Source organism: Podarcis raffonei, chromosome 2 (genome assembly GCF_027172205.1).
Source record: "Podarcis raffonei isolate rPodRaf1 chromosome 2, rPodRaf1.pri, whole genome shotgun sequence".
Taxonomy (NCBI): Eukaryota; Metazoa; Chordata; class Lepidosauria; order Squamata; family Lacertidae; genus Podarcis; species Podarcis raffonei.
Window position 1 is genome coordinate 70,521,038 of NC_070603.1, and position 20,106 is coordinate 70,541,143.

At 45.6% G+C, this 20,106-nt stretch overlaps 1 protein-coding gene across 1 annotated transcript in view; it reads left to right on the forward strand.

Moving 5' to 3' along the window:
- Window positions 1-19,825, forward strand: part of LOC128408713 (uncharacterized) — a 33,070-nt gene extending 13,245 nt beyond the window's left edge. The window contains exons 3-4 of the mRNA XM_053378737.1: window positions 10,385-10,477; window positions 16,903-19,825. Of these exons, the coding sequence (XP_053234712.1) occupies window positions 10,385-10,477; window positions 16,903-17,000 (191 nt within the window). The 3' untranslated portion in view covers window positions 17,001-19,825. The remainder of the gene's footprint in view (window positions 1-10,384; window positions 10,478-16,902) is intronic.
- The last annotated feature ends 281 nt before the right edge of the window (window positions 19,826-20,106 follow it).

Consider the following 20,106-nt stretch of genomic DNA (forward strand, 5'->3'; position numbering starts at 1 on the left):
CCCCCTCCTTGTTAAAATTCCTCTTTTCAGAACTCTTTTAACCATATCCCAAATGCCGTGTTGCCTTCACCTCCCACATCATTTTAACACTCAAACATTTTACAATATTTTTGTAGATAGTTCTTAAACTTTTTCCAATCCTCTTCCATCAGTTCTTCCCCCTGGTCACGGATTCTGCCAGTCATTTCTGCCATCTCCATGTAGTCAATCACTTGCATCTGCCACTCTTCCATGGTGGGTAGATCTTGTGTCTTCCAATACTTGGCGAGAAGTATTCTTGCTGCTGTTGTTGCGTACATAAAAAATGTTCTATCTTTCTTTGACACCAATTGGCCGACTATGCCCAAAAGGAAGGCCTCTGGTTTCTTAGGAAAGGTAAATTTAAATACCTTCTTCAGTTCATTATATATCATTTCCCAGTAAGCCTTAACCTTTGGACACGTCCACCAAAGGTGAAAGAATGTTCCCTCAGCTTCCTTACATTTCCAGCACTTGTTATCAGGCAGGTGATAAATTTTTGCAAGCTTAACTGGGGTCATGTACCACCTGTAAATCATTTTCATAATATTCTCCTTTAAGGCATTACATGCCATAAACTTCATACCGGTGGTCCACAACTGCTCCCAGTCAGCAAACATAATGTTATGACCTATGTCCTGCGCCCATTTAATCATCGCTGCTTTAATTTTAAACTAACAGGGCAGTATAAAGAAAAAGGACAACTCCTTAATTATTTTCAAAGTATTGTATTCACCCAAACACCAACCTATTTGAAGCCTTTAAAAAATTGCCTTTAGGGTGAGGGGGCAACACTGCTAACTTTTGCTCCCTACGGCACTGCCCCCCCCCATTTGCTAGCACCGCCATTAGAAGTATGTGTAACATGGCTCTGCAGCCTTAGTAACCTTCTCCCTCACAGTATCCGAGAAACTTTTAATTTATAAATTATATGCTTGTAAATTCCCTTTAGTACTTTCCAGAATAGTACCACAAAGTCTGGGAGGGGAAATGTACCTACACCATTTCCTGCAGCAATGCTTTGCCATTTTAGAAGAGTTTCTACTTTAACATATGTAACTTAGCATATAGGCATCTGGCTGGCCACTGTGTTAACAGGTTGCTGGATTAGACCTGATCCAGCAGGTCCATCTTATGTTCTTAGCCATAAGATATGGTGATAGGCAGTGGCTTAGATGGCTTTAAAAGAGAACAGGTAAATTCAAGAAGGATAAGGCTATCAATGGCTGTTGGTCATAACTGCTAAACAGTACCTCCATGTTCAGGGTACCAGATACTGAGGACAAATGGAGTATGGTTATCCACCACATACCCTATCACGGATGGAAGCAAAGTACTAAGCTACAGTAACCTTTGGCCCAATCCTGCCAGGAAGACAGGACTATGATCAGAGAAGGGAGAGGGGAGTCTGAAAGGAATGGCTAGATAACACTTTGTGCACTACCACAAGTGACCACATGATGTCACCAGGTGCCAAGGTACTTCTGATGTTTGCAAGGAGCACGTCAATTCAACTCTGAATAATTCTTAAGCAGCTGGCCCAACAAAAAACTCCTACCGAAAATCAGAACAATTTTGTTTGGCAGGAAATGAACCTTGCTAGTTAGCAACAATAGATTTCTCTTTAAAGACAGTGTTTTTCATCAGATTAATTTTGAATCCTTCATTTTGTTTATAATCTTTCTCTCCCTTTGTCATTTGAGGTGTCTGGTGTGTTGTTGTTTTACAGTGAGTAGGACGCCATGCTCAGCATTCCTCCTTTCTTATAAACCTTAATACAAGATTTCAATGTGGGATGCTGAGATGTGTTTGTAGAGTTTTCTGACACAGGTGCCAAATTAAATTGGCTCACCCTAGCTAGTGTATGTAGCTTGTCTTGGGCAGGGATGTGCGTGTGTGTATGGTGTTGGTGTATTGGGCCTGCCCTGCCACCACTGCTATATACACACACAGACATGCCTATTGCAGATTAAACTTTGCCCCATTCACTCATTGCTGCTTTATGCCCACCAGCTCAATGTATGCTTTGCTGCCAAGCCACCTGTTGCAATGTTATGGTGTATCACAGTACTCGGCTTATGCTTGTTAGGTTGATGACTTATGCATCACTAAAGAAGAGGAACTACATAACCAAAAGAAAACAAGGACACAGATCTCAATAAAGTTTTCATTATCTTACCGTAATTTAAATAGAAATACATCTCATTCACCATAGTGGGTAAGACAGTATTCAGTTGACCTGTGTGCCTGCTCAGTCTGGTGCCAGCTGTTGCCTGTTGACAAACAGCTTGAAGGTTCCACCTGCTTTCGCTTTTTTAGGTTCTCTGTATCTTTAAACTGGACTTGGATTGGTAGTGCTTCACAGAGAGGAATCTTTCCGTCAGAAGACTGCCCTCTGACAGCCCTTCAAATAGAGGTTTGTCCTCTGTAAAGGAGGGCACATGGGAACCCAGATGGGGGGGGGGAATAACTGGAGATGCTTGGGCACTTTTGATTTACAATTAAGGCCAGAAGGTAAAATATATATTTTAAATAAGAGCAAAATCTCTTAAAAGATACAGAAGAAAACAATTATCCAAAAATGTATATAGTGGTACCTCTGGTTATGTACTTAATTCGTTCTGGAGGTCCGTTCTTAACCTGAAACTGTTCTTAACCTGAAGTACCACTTTAGCTAGTGGGGCCTCCTGCTGCCGCTGCATGGTTTCTGTTCTCATCCTGAAGCAAAGTTCTTAAAGTCCTGTATACCTGAAGGAGCGTCTCCACCCCCCATCGTTCAGCCTGGACACTGAGATCCAGCGCCGAGGGCCTTCTGGCAGTTCCCTCATTGCGAGAAGTCAGGTTACAGGGAACCAGACAGAGGGCCTTTTCAGTAGTGGCGCCCGCCCTGTGGAATGCCCTCCCTTCAGATGTGAAGGAAATAAGCAGCTATCCTATCTTTAAAAGACATCTGAAGGCAGCCCTGTTTAGGGAAGTTTTTACATATTTAATGCTGTACTGTTTTTAACACTCGATTGGGAGCCACCCAGAGTGGCTGGGGAAACTCAGCCAGATGGGCAGGGTATAAATAATTATTATTATTATTATTATTATTATTATTATTATTATTATTATTATTATTTATTTAACCCGAGGTACCACTGTATAGATACACCTGAGTTCTTTAAAAAAAAAAAACTTGTCACAGCAGTTTTCTGAAGGCCTAAATGTAGGGAGGACTGCATGGCCTCTTATGAATCTGAGACTTTGGTTGAAGCAAGTTGCCTTGAGCAATATAGTCCACAGAGTAGACACTCTACCTGTAAAGGCTTTTGGTTGTCCCACCACAGATTTTACCACTGCTTTGGACTTTGTGCAGTTCATCACTGGAGGACGTGAAGGCTCATATGTATTTCCCCCCCCCTCCCATAATTTTTTAATTAGATTTTTATACACTTTAACCTATTCAAACATTAAATTACAGGGTTCTCTTTGGACTCCCTCCCATAACTCCAATGGGTTCTTATATTAAAAGTTTAAGTTTTCTGTATCTTTTGCTTTATCCAACTATTGTATATCCCTAATTATCATAATCAATTTCACATTACAAATGTCATTACAACGCTACCAATTATTTTAACAGTTTACAGTGGTTTTTTAAAGTAAACTACAAATTTACTCCAGTTTCTAACAAATATTTGATCTTCTTGGTTTCTGATCTTGCCCGTCAGTTTCACCATTTCCACATGTTCCATCAATTTCTTCTGCCAATCTTCCTTCATTGGTAGTTCTTCTTCTTGAAGGTTCATATGTAAGCCAGGTGTAACGCATTTAGGCCTGGTGATGACTTATTAGCTGATTCTGAAAATGCTTTGGCTATTTTTATTTTTACTGTGGAGACTCACGGAATTTTGCCTGTTTTTGAGACTTAACTGTCAGGGAACTGCCATCTGAGACTAAGGAGGTGAAAGGGCTCATGGAGGGTGAGAGAGACCATTCAGCGGAGGAGGGGACCAGCAGGGGGAGAAGTGGAGTTCCAAGGGAAAGTGAGTCGGAGGGAGGGCTCAGAGACACTTCAAGCGGGAGCAGCGGGGAGATTTCAGGACCTCCTGTAGGGACACCCACTCCTCGGCGGAAACTGTCACGCCGAGAGTCCAGAAGACACGTTTCCGTTAAGGAGCTTTTATGCTGGAAGAAGTTCCGTAAACGCCCACTGTCCGATTCAACGAGCGATTGATGGAGTCATGTTTAAGGAGCTCCATCACAGACAGAGGTTTGGGGACTTAGCCAAACTCTGAGGGATTAGGATTTTACGCACAAGCAGCTCATCATCCCATCACAGCAATCGGACAGTCCCTGAAAGCAGCTTGTGCAGAGAGGCATCATGAGTAACCCAGCCGGAGCCGGAGGAGCAGCAGGAGCTGGAGAGGGTCCAAGCCTGGAAGAAAGGTACAGAGTGTTGGAACTCCAGCTAGCAATGCAAACGGCGAGGCTAGAAGAAGGGAGGGCGCAGGATGCAGAAAAGGCAAAAGGCGCTACACTAGCAAGAAAGATGCCAGGAATGGTGCAGAAGTTTGGGGGGGACCCCAGGAACTACCAAGCCTTTAGGACAGAGATGCAGTATGCTCTCGAACTGCAGTTTAATGACTTTCCCGACGAGGCATCGAGAGTGGCGTTTGTGATTGGCCATCTCGAAGGAGGGGCGAGAGATTGGGTCAGACCCCTGATGGCAGGGAATAGTGACATGCTGAAGGACGCGAGGAAGTTTTTTCGCGCCATGGATTTGATGTTTTCCAGCGAGATTGAACAGGGGCTGGTGCGCAGACAATTGATGGCGTGCAAACAGGGGAGCCGATCGGTTCGTGAGCACTGGACTGAGTTTACAATGTTGATACATAGATTGGGGTGGGACCTTTCGGCGGAACCCATTCAAATGCTCTTTGAAGAGGGGCTTTCTTCGGCGGTGAAAGATGAACTTTCCTGGGCGCCCAGGGCGGAGTCTATGGACCAGCTGACCAAATCAGCGCTGACCATTGGAGCACGCCAGGAGGCAAGAGCCTTGGAGAAGCGGGAGGGGAAAGGAGAGCGTTGGAGGGATTTCCGCATTCCAGAGATTCCAGAACCAAGTTTCCCGCCAGGAGAGCCGATGGAAGTTGGAACAGCGCGCGCGCGCGCAGTTTCAAATCCCAGTGAAGGGAGGAAGAAGGAGGGAAAGAGCGCCAAGAAATGTTATCTCTGCCAGCAGCCAGGTCACTTTGCCAGAGTCTGCCCGCAAAGAAAGGAATGGCAAGGGATGGCGGGAGCTGTTGGGGGGAAGGAGGAGGAAGTCCAGGAGCCAGTAAAAGCCAACGCCTGTCTGCCTCTGTCAGGGCACTGCAGACAGGCCAAGGAGCAGTAAAAGTGCCCACTCCGGAACCTCCAAGACCAGCCCTAGTAATAGAGGTGTTGCTAGAGCTGGCAAACGGATACCCACTAAAGACTAAGGCGCTGCTGGACTCAGGCAGCTCCTGTAATTTTATGAGCAAGGAGTTTGCAGCTGAACACCAGATACAGACACTCCCTTTAAGCAACCCCCTGCAGGTCACCACGATCGATGGGAGGGAGCTGCTGGGAGGAGAAGTCAGCCTACAAACCGTCCCAATGGTTATGAGGGTGGCCAGGCACACTGAGAGGATAGCGTTCAATGTGGCCACCCTGGGAGGGGCTCCAGTCATTTTGGGAATGAGCTGGCTAGCGTTGCATGACCCGCTAGTGGGCTGGCATCAGAGAGTGGTCTCCTTTGGGTCAGCACATTGTCTGGAACACTGCAGAGAGGGAAAGGTGCCAGAAGGGGCAAAAGCCTCTCTAGCAGGGATGGAAGTGGCGGACAAAGGGAAGGTGCCCAAACAATACGCTGACCTGAGCAAGGTCTTCAGTGAAAGGGAAGCAGATAAATTACCACCGCACAGAGACTTTGACTGCCAAATTAATCTGGTCCCTGGGGCCCAGCTCCCCGTGGGCAAGCTGTACGCCATGTCAGACAGGGAAATGCAGGAGTTAAGGGAGTTTATTGATAAAAACCTGAAGAGGGGCTTCATCAGAGAGTCCAGAGCGGTGGGGGGGAGCCCAGTGTTTTTTGTGGACAAAAAAAACACGGATAAACCGAGATTGGTCGTGGACTACCGGGCCCTAAATGCTGTGTCAGAACCAGTGACTTTCCCCATGCCCAGGATTGATGACATTTTGACCAGGGTGAGGAAGGGAAAGATATTCACGAAACTGGACCTGAGAGGAGCATACAACCTGATACGAATAAAGAAGGGGGATGAATGGAAAACCACCATGTTCACCCCTTTGGGGGCGTTTGAATATCTCGTTATGCCATTCGGATTACAATCAGGCTCCGCCTGTTTTCAATCGCTCATGAACCACGTACTGGGACCTTTGCTCTACAAGAATTGCGTGGCCTTCCTCGATGACGTGCTGATATATTCAGAGAATGAGGAGCAGCATGTAAAGGATGTCAGGGAAGTGCTGAGCCAGCTGCAAGCAAACCAGTTGTGGGTGAAATTGGAGAAGTGTCAGTTCCACACCAAGGAGGTGGAATTCCTGGGGTACCGCTTATCAGACAAGGGATTAGCCATGGATCCAGGCAAGGTCCAGGCGGTGCTGGAATGGAAGACACCGAAAACGAAAAAAGATGTGCAAAGGTTCTTAGGGTTTGGGAACTTTTACCGTAAATTCATCAAGAACTTTGCCCACTTAACGGCTCCCATCACGGACTGTCTAAGCAGCAAGAAGAAATTCGTTTGGACGGCGGAGGCGGAGCATGCTTTTGAGGAATTGAAAAGGGCATTCGCTTCGGAAGAACAGCTCCTGCATGTGGATTTACAAAAACCCATGAGAGTGGAAACTGATGCCTCAGACCGGGCGGTGGGGGCGGTGCTGCTTCAGCCAGGGAGCAATAAGTCGGAATGGAGACCGTGTGCCTTCTTTTCGCGTAAGCTGAACAAATCCGAGAGGAACTACACGGTATATGACCGAGAACTACTCGCCATTCACGAAGCGTTCCGGAGATGGAGACACTTACTAATTGGCGCACAACATAAGGTGCAAGTGTGTACGGACCACAAGAATTTGGAGTATTGGAGAACGGCACGGGTGCTCAACCAACGACAAGTGAGATGGGCCCAGGAGTTCTCCAAATTCCATTTTGAAATTTGCTATGTGCCAGGTCCAGAAAACATCAGAGCGGACGCTCTCTCTCGCAAACCTGACTATTTGGAGGGGGAGGGAGCGCCGGAAGAGAGACATATTATCCCAGAGGACCACTGGGTGTGTGGTGCGGCCTGGGTGGGGCAAAGAGAACTGGTAGAGGGAACGGTAAATGATGAGTACGCCCAGGACAAGCTCAGAGGTCTAAGGAGAGAGGGAGAAGACCCCGGGGGTTTTGAAGAAAGAAACGGGGCATTGTATTACAGAGGGGCGCTATATATACCCGAAGGGGAATTGAGGGGGAGAGTACTCAAACAGCTGCACGACAATCCCACAGTGGGGCATTTTGGGCAACACAAGACCATGTGGTTGGTGACCAGGGAGTTTTGGTGGCCCAAGGTGAGGGAGGATGTACGGGAGTATGTGAGAAGGTGTGACCAATGCCAGAGAGCCAAAGGAGAAAGGCGGGCACCAGCGGGGTTATTAGAACCGTTACCCACACCAGAACGACCGTGGGAGGCGGTGTCGATAGATTTTATGACTGATCTGCCCAAATCCCAGGGGAAAACCGCCATACTAGTCGTAGTAGACCTGTTAACTAAGATGGGTCACTTTGTAGCTTGCTCACATGCAGTCACGGCGGAAGAAACAGCGAAATTGTTTGTAGAACATATTTTCAGACTGCATGGCGCCCCCTTGAGGGTGGTTTCCGACAGAGGGAAACAGTTCACGTCCAGATTCTGGAGGAAACTTATGAGCTTATTGCACGTAGAGGTCAACTTTTCGACTGCCAGGCACCCTGAGACCAATGGGCAGGCGGAGAGAGCAAACGGTATTCTCCAACAATACCTGAGGTGTTATGTCAATGACAGAGAGAACGATTGGGTCGAAAAGTTGGCACTAGCGGAATTTGCTTACAATAATGCTGAGAATGTGTCCACCGGGATGAGCCCCTTTTTGGCTAATTATGGGTGCCACCCCAGGGCGTTTCCAGGGGAAGGAGGGGAAAGATGGAGTGTTCCGGCCGCGGAACTTTTTGTAGAAAGTAAATGGAAGCGATCCATCGTCAACTCCAACTCAACTTAGAAAGGGCCAAGGAAGAATATAAGAGGCAGGCAGACAAGAGCAGAAGGGAAGGTGAAACAATTAGGGTGGGGAGTCGGGTCTGGCTATCAACCCAAGGGTTGCCGTTCAAGGGGGGTTGCAAGAAATTGAGACCCAAAAGATTGGGACCATTTGAGGTCATCCAACAGGTCAACCCAGTGGCGTTCAGACTCCGGTTACCGAACCACATGAAACTGCACCCAGTATTCCACAGGTCATTACTGTCACCATACAGGGGGGAAGGTGAAGGGGTATCCACACGGGGGCCAGCCATAGAAGAAAGGGAAAGCCGCAACCATGTGGCGGAAATCATCGACTCCAGGTGGAAGGGTAATCAGGTGGAGTATTTGGTCGCGTGGGAAGGGGAACCGGAGTCGGAAAACACCTGGGTGAAGGCAGAGGAGGTCCGTGACGAGATCTTGATCGAAACGTTCCACCAAAGGTTCCCCAGGAAACCTCAGCCAGTAGCGAGGTTTCGGAGGGAGTACTTTGGCACCACCGACGATGAGGAGGAACTGGAGGGATTCAGGGAATCGGAGTTGGAAGGAGGAACAGACTCCGATGAGGAGGAGTACTTGGAAACCGGAGACAGCAAAAGGTGGAGGGAAGTGTTCGAAACTTCGGAAGATGAGGGAGGTTCCTTCAGGGGTTTTGCTCCCTCGCCTCCCGCAGAGGAGGGGAGGGAAGGGGGTGAAGGGGGCCCTGGAGGGGAGGTGGATGTCAGGGAACTGCCATCTGAGACTAAGGAGGTGAAAGGGCTCATGGAGGGTGAGAGAGACCATTCAGCGGAGGAGGGGACCAGCAGGGGGAGAAGTGGAGTTCCAAGGGAAAGTGAGTCGGAGGGAGGGCTCAGAGACACTTCAAGCGGGAGCAGCGGGGAGATTTCAGGACCTCCTGTAGGGACACCCACTCCTCGGCGGAAACTGTCACGCCGAGAGTCCAGAAGACACGTTTCCGTTAAGGAGCTTTTATGCTGGAAGAAGTTCCGTAAACGCCCACTGTCCGATTCAACGAGCGATTGATGGAGTCATGTTTAAGGAGCTCCATCACAGACAGAGGTTTGGGGACTTAGCCAAACTCTGAGGGATTAGGATTTTACGCACAAGCAGCTCATCATCCCATCACATTAACTATCACTTCCACACTTCCATTTGCTTTCCCCTGGGAAAACCCGCTCTTTGCTGCTGAATTGGAACTCTGGGAATCACAGAGACCCAGAATGTGGCTCAGCATAAGCCCTTTTCCTCTTCTCCCTCTATTCCTAGCAGCAGTAATTCTTCCAAATACCCGCTGCTGGAAACCACAGAAGAGGAGAGCGCTGTTGCACTCTGGTTCTGATTGCAGGCTTCCCACAGGAATCTGGTTGGCCACTGTGAGAACAGGATGCTGGACTAAATGGGCCACTGGCCTGCTCCAGCAGCAGGCTATTATGTTCAGGCATTCATCTGAACATGTGAGGTTTAAAACAGGAACAGGGGAATGTATGCAAGCCCTGCCCCCAAGGTCCTATGTTTAGGACATCCTTTCATACTTGCGCTCTTTGAACACGACGGTCTCGAGGGGTCTTTTACATTTGTTGTACAAAATGTTCTTAGAACTGCAGTAGAGAGCAGGTCAGATCCAATAGCGATGCAGACAGAGCGACAGTAGTGTTGGTGAAGCTACAAGATCATAATAATTTTGGCTGTAAGTCCTGGAAGACCTGCTCCTTCTGCCCTGCAGGCCTTTTTTCCACTTGGCCGGAAAGGGCGGGATCCTGACTGATGCAAGCTACAAAAGGCTGCTGAACAGACTATTGGGCTAGGGCGGCTGTTACATGGGGCGGGGGAGGTATCTTTTTGTATCTTTATTTTAGATCTTGTGATTTATGTGGACGTTATTCAGTTTATTTTTTATGTTTAATTATTGTTTATGACTACATTTATTATGTTGCAGTTGTGTGTGTTTCATGTTGCAACCTGCCTTGAGCATGGTTTGAACTGTGGAAAGGCAGCATACAAATAAAATTATGTATGTATGTATAATTTTGCTGGCTGTTTTGCTGTATTGTAGGAAATGCATTCAAGCCAGTGCTGTTTATACTTTACAGGGACTTCTGGCAGTGTTTTGGATCAGGGACGTGGAACATTTTTCCACCCTAAAGGCTCACATTTCCTTGGGAGAAATCTTCCAGGGCTTACAGGTTAGTGATGGGCAAGACCAGAGGCAAAAATGGGGACGCAATAGATGTGACTCTTACCTTTCTATAGTAAGCTGCATTCCAGTCTTGCAAAGAGGTTTCTTTGCAGCCACTCACATGCCTGCATATCTCCAGCCTCCATCCAGGCAAGAAAGACACATTAATACAGTTCAAGAATACATTCCAGCCTGGCAAAAGCAGTAAGCAGGGCGTGGAACAGGGCAAGTGGATGATATGGCCTGGGCAGAGTCCTGGGGGCCAAATAGAAAGGCTTTGGGGCACATTTGGCTCCTTGTTCTCAGGTTCTCCACTCCTGTTTTAAACAGACTTCAGAAAAGAAACTGAAATGGAGGAGAAGGGGAATGGTGGCATGGGTAAAATGGAAGTACAAAGAATGGATGCCAAACATGGCAGGAGGACAGTGGATAAGCAAACACAAGGGAGGGAAGGAGGGAGATTGTGCTGTCAAGGCCAGAAGCAATCTGAAATACTCACTGCTCATCTTGGATTAGTTGACCTCCACATCACACTGATGCCCTTTGCCTTGTTGTTGTTGTTTAGTCGTTTAGTCGTGTCCGACTCTTTGTGACCCCATGGACCAGAGCACGCCAGGCACTCCTGTCTTCCACTGCCTCCCGCAGTTTGGTCAAACTCATGCTGGTAGCTTCAAGAACACTGTCCAACCATCTCGTCCTCTGTCGTCCCCTTCTCCTTGTGCCCTCAATCTTTCCCAACATCAGGGTCTTTTCCTTTTTTTTTTAATAATATTTTTTATTAAACAATTTTTATATTAACACAAACAAAACATACAAAAACAAACAACAAACATTAACAGAACAAAAAACAAGTACCATTTCGTATCCTAATTTCTTAAACCTTACTTCCTCGACTTCCTCTTGCTTCCCGTTTCTGTATTCCAAGTTCTTACAATTATTCAGCGAATCTTCCCTTATTTTACTATAAATTTATGTTAATCATCCTTATTCTCTCTGTCTTAACCATTACTAATAGTAACCATTTATTTTAAGCCCAACATCATTCTAACTGTCATTAATTTTATAGTATTTCTTTAAGTAATCCTTAAACTTCTTCCATTCCTCTTCCGCCGCTTCTCTTCCCTGGTCTCGGATTCTGCTCGTCATTTCTGCCAAACCCATGTAGTCCATCACCTTCATCTGCCATTCTTCCAGTGTGGGTAGATCCTGTGTCTTCCAGTACTTTGCAATAAGTATTCTAGCTGCTGTTGTAGCATACATAAAAAAAATTGTATCTGTCTTTAACACCCCCTGGCCGACAATACCCAAGAGAAAGGCCTCTGGTTTCTTGGGGAAAGTATATTTAAATACCTTTTTCAGTTCATTATAAATCATTTCCCAGAATGCCTTAATCTTCGGGCACGTCCACCAGAGGTGAAAGAATGTACCTTCCTTTTCTTTACATTTCCAACATTTATTATCAGGCAAATGGTAGATCTTTGCAAGCTTGACTGGGGTTATGTACCACCTATAAATCATTTTCATTATATTTTCTCTTAAGGCGTTACACGCCGTAAACTTCAACCCGGTGGTCCACAACTTTTCCCAATCAGCAAACATGATGTTATGACCAATGTCCTGAGCCCATTTAATCATACTTGATTTTACCATTTCATCTTGTGTATTCCATTTCAGCAGCAGATCATACATTTTTGACAAATTCTTAGTACTGGATTCTAACAGTTCAGTCTCTAATTTTGATTTTTCCACCTGGAAGCCTATTTTACTGTCTAATTTAAACACTTCATTTATTTGATGGTAATGTAGCCAATCTCTCACCTTCCCTTTTAGTTTTTCAAAACTCTGCAATCTCAATTTGTCCCCTTCCTTTTCCAAGATTTCCCAATATCTTGGCCATTTCGACTCCATATTTAGCTTTTTAACTGCCTTAGCTTCCATTGGTGATAACCATCTTGGAGTCTTATTTTCCAGCAAGTCCTTATATCTGACCCAGACCATCAGGGTCTTTTCCAGGGAGTCTTCTCTTCTCATGAGGTGGCCAAAGTATTGGAGCCTCAGCTTCACGATCTGTCCTTCCAGTGAGCACTCAGGGCTGATTTCCTTAAGAATGGATAGGTTTGATCTTCTTGCAGTCCACGGGACTCTCAAGAGTCTTCTCCAGCACCATAATTGGCCATTTCAAATCCCTGTTTTAAGCCATGGGGGTATTACTACAAACAACTGCATGTAAAATCCAGCTGCCCTAATAACATAGTAAAGAGTAGCATTTGAGGTTCCAGGGGAATTGTTTCCACATAAACTTTTTTTGGGGTGGGTGGGTGGGAATTGGTATCATTTGTTCACTTGTCACTATTTGTCCCCAGTCTTTGAGACAAATTACATATTTTTGTTAAAAGACCAGCAATTTCACAACTGAGTTATTTACCAACCCCACAGACAGATACCACAGATACCACCTAGTTTCTGTGATCTTCTCATTTTCTGCTAAAATGGTGCTTCAGGTTAAGAACAGTTTCAGGTTAAGTACGGACCTCCGGAACGAATTAAGTACTTAACCCGAGGTACCACTGTATTTAAGTACAAAAATTACATTTCCGAATAACATCACTTCACTCGTGGCGTAATTGGACTTGTGGGGGAATGGATTTTTAATTACTGTTGCATTTTGAATCTTAGAAAACTTCTAGTGCTCTACAGTATGCTAATGTAGCCTTGTACAACCATCATGATATTCCTTTCCCACCTAATGGATGGCCTTGTGGCAATCTCGTTGCAAGGGAATTAGCACTTAAGCGCTTTTTGTTTTCAGTGAAATCAGGGCAGTAGTGTGCTGCAGTATCAGAAAGATACATTTTTGGCATCCGGATAACTAAATGCAATGGGCAGTATCCAGCCAAACACTTTCACTAGTGCAAGCGCAGCAGAAATCCCCCCCCCCACTTTTAGATCTGTTGTGGAGTTTTCCCCAACCCTCTGCAGCAGATTTAGAGGGCATAGGGTTGAGAGGGGAGGGAGGGGAAGTTCGGTTGCATAGCCGAAAGTGCTTGCACCAGTGGAATGGCTGAGTTGACTACCTCCCAAAATATTTAAAAAAACAAAAACTGAAATAGCAGGGCCTTGCCCCAGGGAGTGGCATTCACCACTTCTCTAAAAGGGTGAGATGAGCACATTAGAATGCTATAGTAAGAGAACGCAGCACTCAAAGATCACAAAACGATGCAAGCATGAGGGGGAATTTGTGTCACTTATCATTAGGCACTGTCCAGGGGCCTGAGCCCTGGGTTTTTTGCACCAGGTCCTGGATCTGTTGCCCCTCCCACTTTAAAACAAACAAACAAACAAGCAAGCGGACTTTGCTTACAGGGCAACTGAGCCTGCCACAAAGTGCAGTGTTGGTAAGATGCCAACCATCTGTTACCTTTATTTGTTCGAAGGCAGTGCAGCAACTGGGGAGGGGCTTGTGATAGAGAAGCTTGTTGAGTGACCATGAAGCTTACTGTGTGATGGTGGGCTAGTCACTTCCTTGCAGCCTAACCTACCTCTTAGGGTTGTTGTAAAGGGAGAGACTCCATCAGGCAAGGCCTTCTTCCACCTGCCTTGCCCCACCTCTTGGCCCTGGGATTCTTCATAAGGAAGCTGTGCCTGGAGGAAAAACTGTGAGGGGAGAGACTCCATCAGGCAAGGCCTTCTTCCACCTGCCTTGCTCTACCTCTTGGCCCTGGGATTCTTCATAAGGAAGCTGTGCCTGGAGGAAAAACTGTGAGGGGAGAGACTCCATCAGGCAAGGCCTTCTTCCACCTGCCTTGCCCCACCTCTTGGCCCTGGGATTCTTCATAAGGAAGCTGTGCCTGGAGGAAAAACTGTGAGGGGAGAGACTCCATCAGGCAAGGCCTCTTTCCACCTGCCTTGCTCCACCCTCCAGTCTCTGCTTCTCATTTTGTATAGTATTATGTTGTGCACTGTGGTTTGCTGTTGTTTTATTGATTGGAGTTTAGAAATTACTTGTAACTTTTGAGTGGATTTCTGTTTAATTCTGAAATGCTGATATTTAATATTGTTGTTGTTTAGTCGTTTAGTCGTGTCCGACTCTTCGTGACCCCATGGACCAGAGCACGCCAGGCACCTCTGTCCTCCACTACCTCCCGCAGTTTGGTCAGACTCATATTTGTGGCTTCGAGAACACTATCCAACCAGATATTTAATATTATTCTATATTATTTTCTATATTATTATATAATATTTTATATAATAGTTATATTATATAAATATTTATATAATATTTTCTGTACTATTATATGGGACGCGGGTGGCGCTGTGGGTTAAACCACAGAGCCTAGTGCTTGCCAATCAGAAGGGGTGAGCTCACCGCAATGGGGTGAGCTCCTGTTGTTCGGTCCCTGCTCTTGCCAACTTAGCAGTTCAAAAGCATGTCAAAGTGCAAGTAGATAAATAGGTACCGCTCTGGCGGGAAGATAAACAGCGTTTCCGTGCGCTGCTCTGGTTCACCAGAAGCGGCTTAGTCATGCTGGCCACATGACCCGGAAGCTGTACACTGGCTCCCTTGGCCAATAAAGCGAGATGAGCGCCGCAACCCCAGAGTCAGCCACGACTGGACCTAATGGTCAGGGGTCCCTTTACCTTTACTATATATTATTTTAATGAATGTTGAATGTTATTTTATTTGCATATTGTATATTGTATTATGCATATTGTCTTATTTATATGATGTTAGCCGCTCTGAGCCCGGCATTGGCTGGGGAGGGCGGGATACAAATAAATTATTATTATTATTATTATTATTATTATTATTATTATTATTATGGATAAAATATGTACAGTGGGAAGCCACAACCACTGCTCAGAACTCATTGAGGAATAGAGTCCAATCTGCAGGCAAAGTACTGGGCCTAGAAAATCCTGTTGGCACCCTATAGCTCAAAGCCTTGACAGCAAGAGCTAATGTTTGTTTGTTTTCCTTCTGAAAGTGAACCTAAACTTGTATATATACAAATGTATACATATAAATGCATACATATAAATCAGTATATTTTATGCAACCGTGTCCCAAATCCTTTTCAGTAGTTAGCAACACGCCTGCCTGTGACACTTAGACAATCATATTCTGCACAGTATTAGCAGTAAAATAACAATGGGCGTGCTACTTGGAGAAGAACCACAATTTTCCTGTGAACTGTGGTTTGATGCTGAGAAAATGTCTCTTCAATGGAAACACTTCCTTAGGAATCTTGCTTGCAAAACAAATGAGTAAAAACTGCACAGTTACTGTGGAAAAGAAAAAGAAAATGTCTTGAAATGCCTTTACAAGAAGAAGCACAAAACGACATTGGTCTGATGGGGCAAACTGAGGCTGAGTGACAGCTTGAAGAGATAGTGGAGATGATCAAATGCCACAGGACCACTATATCTTTAAAACCTCACACTGCAGACATATCCCAGTCTCATCCTGATCACCAGGAATAGAAAACAGCAGAGGCCTCTTTAAAGAATTGGGGGGTGGGGGTGCATTTGAAAGAGCCTCTCAAAACCTTTAGGGGAGTGAGACATGTTTTAAGATTGTGAAATCCTGCCTTCGGCTATAGTTCCAGTTTAAGCAGGTAAGTGGTAGGGAGCCTGGGTTACCAGCAGCCAACAGATTGTTGACTGGAGTCAGCATTTCCACTATCTCTTTTGCCCAAGGCAAAAAAGATAGTGATGGTGGAGAGGGGCTGCAGGATTTTGTTCTAAATGTATTTGGTTTCTTTTTTCTAACCCAAGAGCAGCGTTGTAACATTTGAAAAATGTGAATGCCAGTGGATATCAAGTTCTGATTGGCACATTAGTCCAGGAGGTGCAGATCAACTTGGTTCATACTGGAATTCACAAACTGAATTCCTCAAGCAACAGCTCCCCTAACTAGACTACTGCAATGTACTGTGTGTGGGGATGACTTTGGAGACTGTTTGGGAATTACAGCTATGGCAAAACACTGTCACTAGATTGCTAGCTGACGCCAGATTAATAAAGAAGGCCTTCCCCGTGGCAGTGGCAAAAATCTTGGGTTCTCAAATTTCAGCGGTGTTCTGTGTGATGCCAAAATTTGTTGTTCCTCCACCTATATCGCTTCATTGTAAACCATAGTTGCAGCACCCGCAAGGTTCCGCACCCAGTGCAGCTGAAGTGGTCACACTCTCCTAAATCTGCCTCTGACTATGATGCCCCCCTGGTCTACGGAACTCTCTTCCCAATAAGCCTTGAGTGATACCCAAGTTATTGCCTGTTTGGCACCAGGAGAAGATCTTTTTATTTCCCCATACTTTTAACATCTGATGCGATTTTAATACCCATTCTAGTATTTCATTTTCACGCTGACTTTCCCCTGCTGTTTGTATTATGGAAGGAGTTCTATGTCTTCATGTTCTCTTAATTTTGCAGGTATACTTGAAACTACTGGAGACAAGACTGGAAACATGAAGCCATGTCTGGAGCCTGCAAGTCTGCAAGATACAGTTCAATCTAGTTCAAGCATTTAAATGTGTATGAAAGGTCTGGTGCTTATTATGAATCTTTAGTGAGTGCATTCTGTCTCTCTGTCTCTCTCTTCCAGCCTCTAACATCACTTTTGTTTTCTCCATGAATTGATTTAAGTGACATAGCAAGTTTAAATTCAGTTGGACTGGTTAATGAGAGGAATATATTATTTTGCACTTACCTGTATGAATGCCTGCAAATTAAACAATTTCACGTCCCTACAAGCAGATCATCCCCATTTGACTCACAGCCAGGCTCAGTATCTTTCCAGCTGCCTCCTATGCGAGGACCATATGCAAAGCCAGGTGGACTACTTCCCAATTCAGAAGGGCTTCAGGTAGCACCTGTGTGGTCAAGGCTGAGCTAACCATTGTACGAAGCATGAGTGAGGGATATCTCTACTGTCTAACAGGTGATGGTGCTCCTGAGTATGAATAGCAATCTTTGCTCTGTTCCATCAGCTAAGCTATTCTAGAAGTCCATACAGTATAGTAGTAACCATTTCATGACCATGCAGCAGGAGAACCAGGGCCCTCCGCTATACACTGGGTGAAGTGAAAACCTTTTCTGCTGCAGAATAGTGCTTGTGTAGCCTTTAGTACAGCAGTACAGATGCCTCACTTTCCAAAGGAGGCATGGGAGGGTTGAGACCACTGTTCGTCGGCATTGCACACATCCATTTAATTGGCCATTATCAAGTGGTGGTGCTGAGCTACATATAAAAGTGGATGAGGGTGGCAGAAAAAATGGTCAGCTGGCAATTTTGCACCGGACATTTCAGAAAGAGGAGGAAAAGGCAGCAGCAATCTATGTTGTGTGCACGTTTGGCTTACTATGAAGGTAAAGATCTAGGGCAAATTACAGGTCATCAGAACCGTATGCAGAGCATAGAATATTGTTATGCTCACCCCTCTTCTCCACGTGGTGAGAAGTTCCAGGAGTGTGGCACTTGCCCAGGTTCAGTTTGCTTTGGAAGGAAATTAGTGGAGGCTTATTGATGTTTTGTAATATTTGCATTTCCTTACTGATATCTAGTCTGGGCATAGCGAGGCACAGTGTAAACCAAAGCTGGCTCCAGGTTTCATATGCTCTTGGGCAAAACTCTTTTTGTGGGCCCTTCTCCCTCTGAAACTACTTTCTCGCTGCAGTTATCTCCTCTTCCTCCTCATCACTACTGTTGTCTGCTTTATTGCCAGGCAGAGAGAGGATCAGCAAGCAGGCTGTGGTATCTATTGCTCTTGAGTTTTCCCTGCAAAGCACATTTGGAGATTCAGGTGACTTTATATTCCCATGTCCACCTTGTGGGGCCAAAAGCAGCTGGGATAAAATTTTGATTAGGGAAACGTAGGGCAGGGGGAGTTAAACACCCATTCTACCAATGTGGGGCTTCAATTAAATTAGCAGCACCCCACAGCTACTATTCAAAAAGCAACAGGGGGCAATATCCAATGCACTCATTCCTTTAGCAGGAAGATTTGTACTTGTGCAACATAACTACCTACCCACTTACTGCCCTGTGCACCCCACCCCAAATTTGCTCTGGAGGGCTGGGGGGGAAATACAGAATATATTAATAAATCTTTGTGCTTGCAGAAGGAGGTACCTAGTGCTACAATGGCTACAAGACAGGAGCTCCAGTCACAGCATTGGAGTAGCCAAGAGGGGGCAGGGAGGGGCAGCTGCCCCCAATCAATAAAAATCAATAAAAATACATAGCAAACTGAGGCTCTGCCCCCCCTAACAAAAGACCTGCTCCCCCTAACAAAAATCCTTGCTACACCCATGAGTCACAGGTCATTTTAACATGTAACTTTGTTCTCACAACCCTTTGAGGTTGCCTAGGCTGAGGGAGAGCCACTTGTCCAAAGTCTCCAAGTTTGGTATAAAGCTTGAGCAGGGATTCAAAGCACATCCAAACCACAGTGCTCCAGCCACTACATCACATTATATAATTTATAAAGTATTCCTAGAATAAATTAAGCTGAAGTCACATTGCATTTTGAAGTGTTTTTATCATTTGACAATCTTCCCCTGCTTCAATTAATGTACATTACAACCACTCACAAGTTATTTTTTCCCCAATTTTAAATGCCTCTCTCCCACTCTAGCTATTGCAGGAGTTGACACTCCCCGACTTGCCTGCTTTGGATAGTGGCCCACATTGCCCTGTGACTAGACACAGACACAATAACAGCACAGTGTGGCTGGTGATAATGTGAAATTTCCCCCCTTCTCTTTCTGCACTCTTCCCATCTCAGTAGGATTTTGTTTGCCACCTCCCTCTAGTCTAGAGAAACTGACAAAGTTAGAGAAAAGGTATTCTCATTTTGACCATCTGTGACTCTCCCTTTGCCAATGTTGTACCATCCAGGACTACGTCTCCCATCAGCCCCAGCCAGCACTGCCAATAGTTAGGGATGCTGAAAGTTCATAGCACCAGGTTGGCAAAGGCTAATGTAACTTATCAGTGGAACTGGCAAGTTCAAGGGGAAACCTTGTCAATTTAGAGTGCAATCCTATAGATGCAGAACCAAGTTCCCTTGTTTTCCATGGGTATAGGACTGAAGCCATAATATGCCTGTGTCTTTCCTTGAAAAAAGACAAATATGTGAACAACAGTGCTGGTGCACATCAGCAACCACTAAGTAGACCTTGTCAATTTCACTGGAGTCCAGCAAGGGTTGATGATGCCACTGATGCTTGCAGTTGTGCAAATGGAGGGGGAAGTAGGAAAGAGAGCCATGCCACACACCTATCCTGTCTAGTCATGTTATATGGGATCAATTTCAATCTGTTACCTCCGAGGATGTGGACAGGCTGCTTGGACGAGTGAAACCAACCACCTGTCTTCTTGATCCTTGTCCATCCGTGGGGGGGGGGGGTGAATGCTTCCCTCCGTGAGGGAGCCTTCCCAGACCTGCTGAAAGAGGCGGTCATTAAACCGCTTCTTTAAAAAGCATCTTTAGACCTGGCCATAATGGCCAACTATCGCCCAGTATCAAATCTTCCATTCTTTGGCAAGGTGATTGAGTGGGTGGTTGCTGAACAACTCCAAGTACGCCTAGAGGATGCGGACCATTTGGATCCCTTCCAATTGGGATTCAGGCC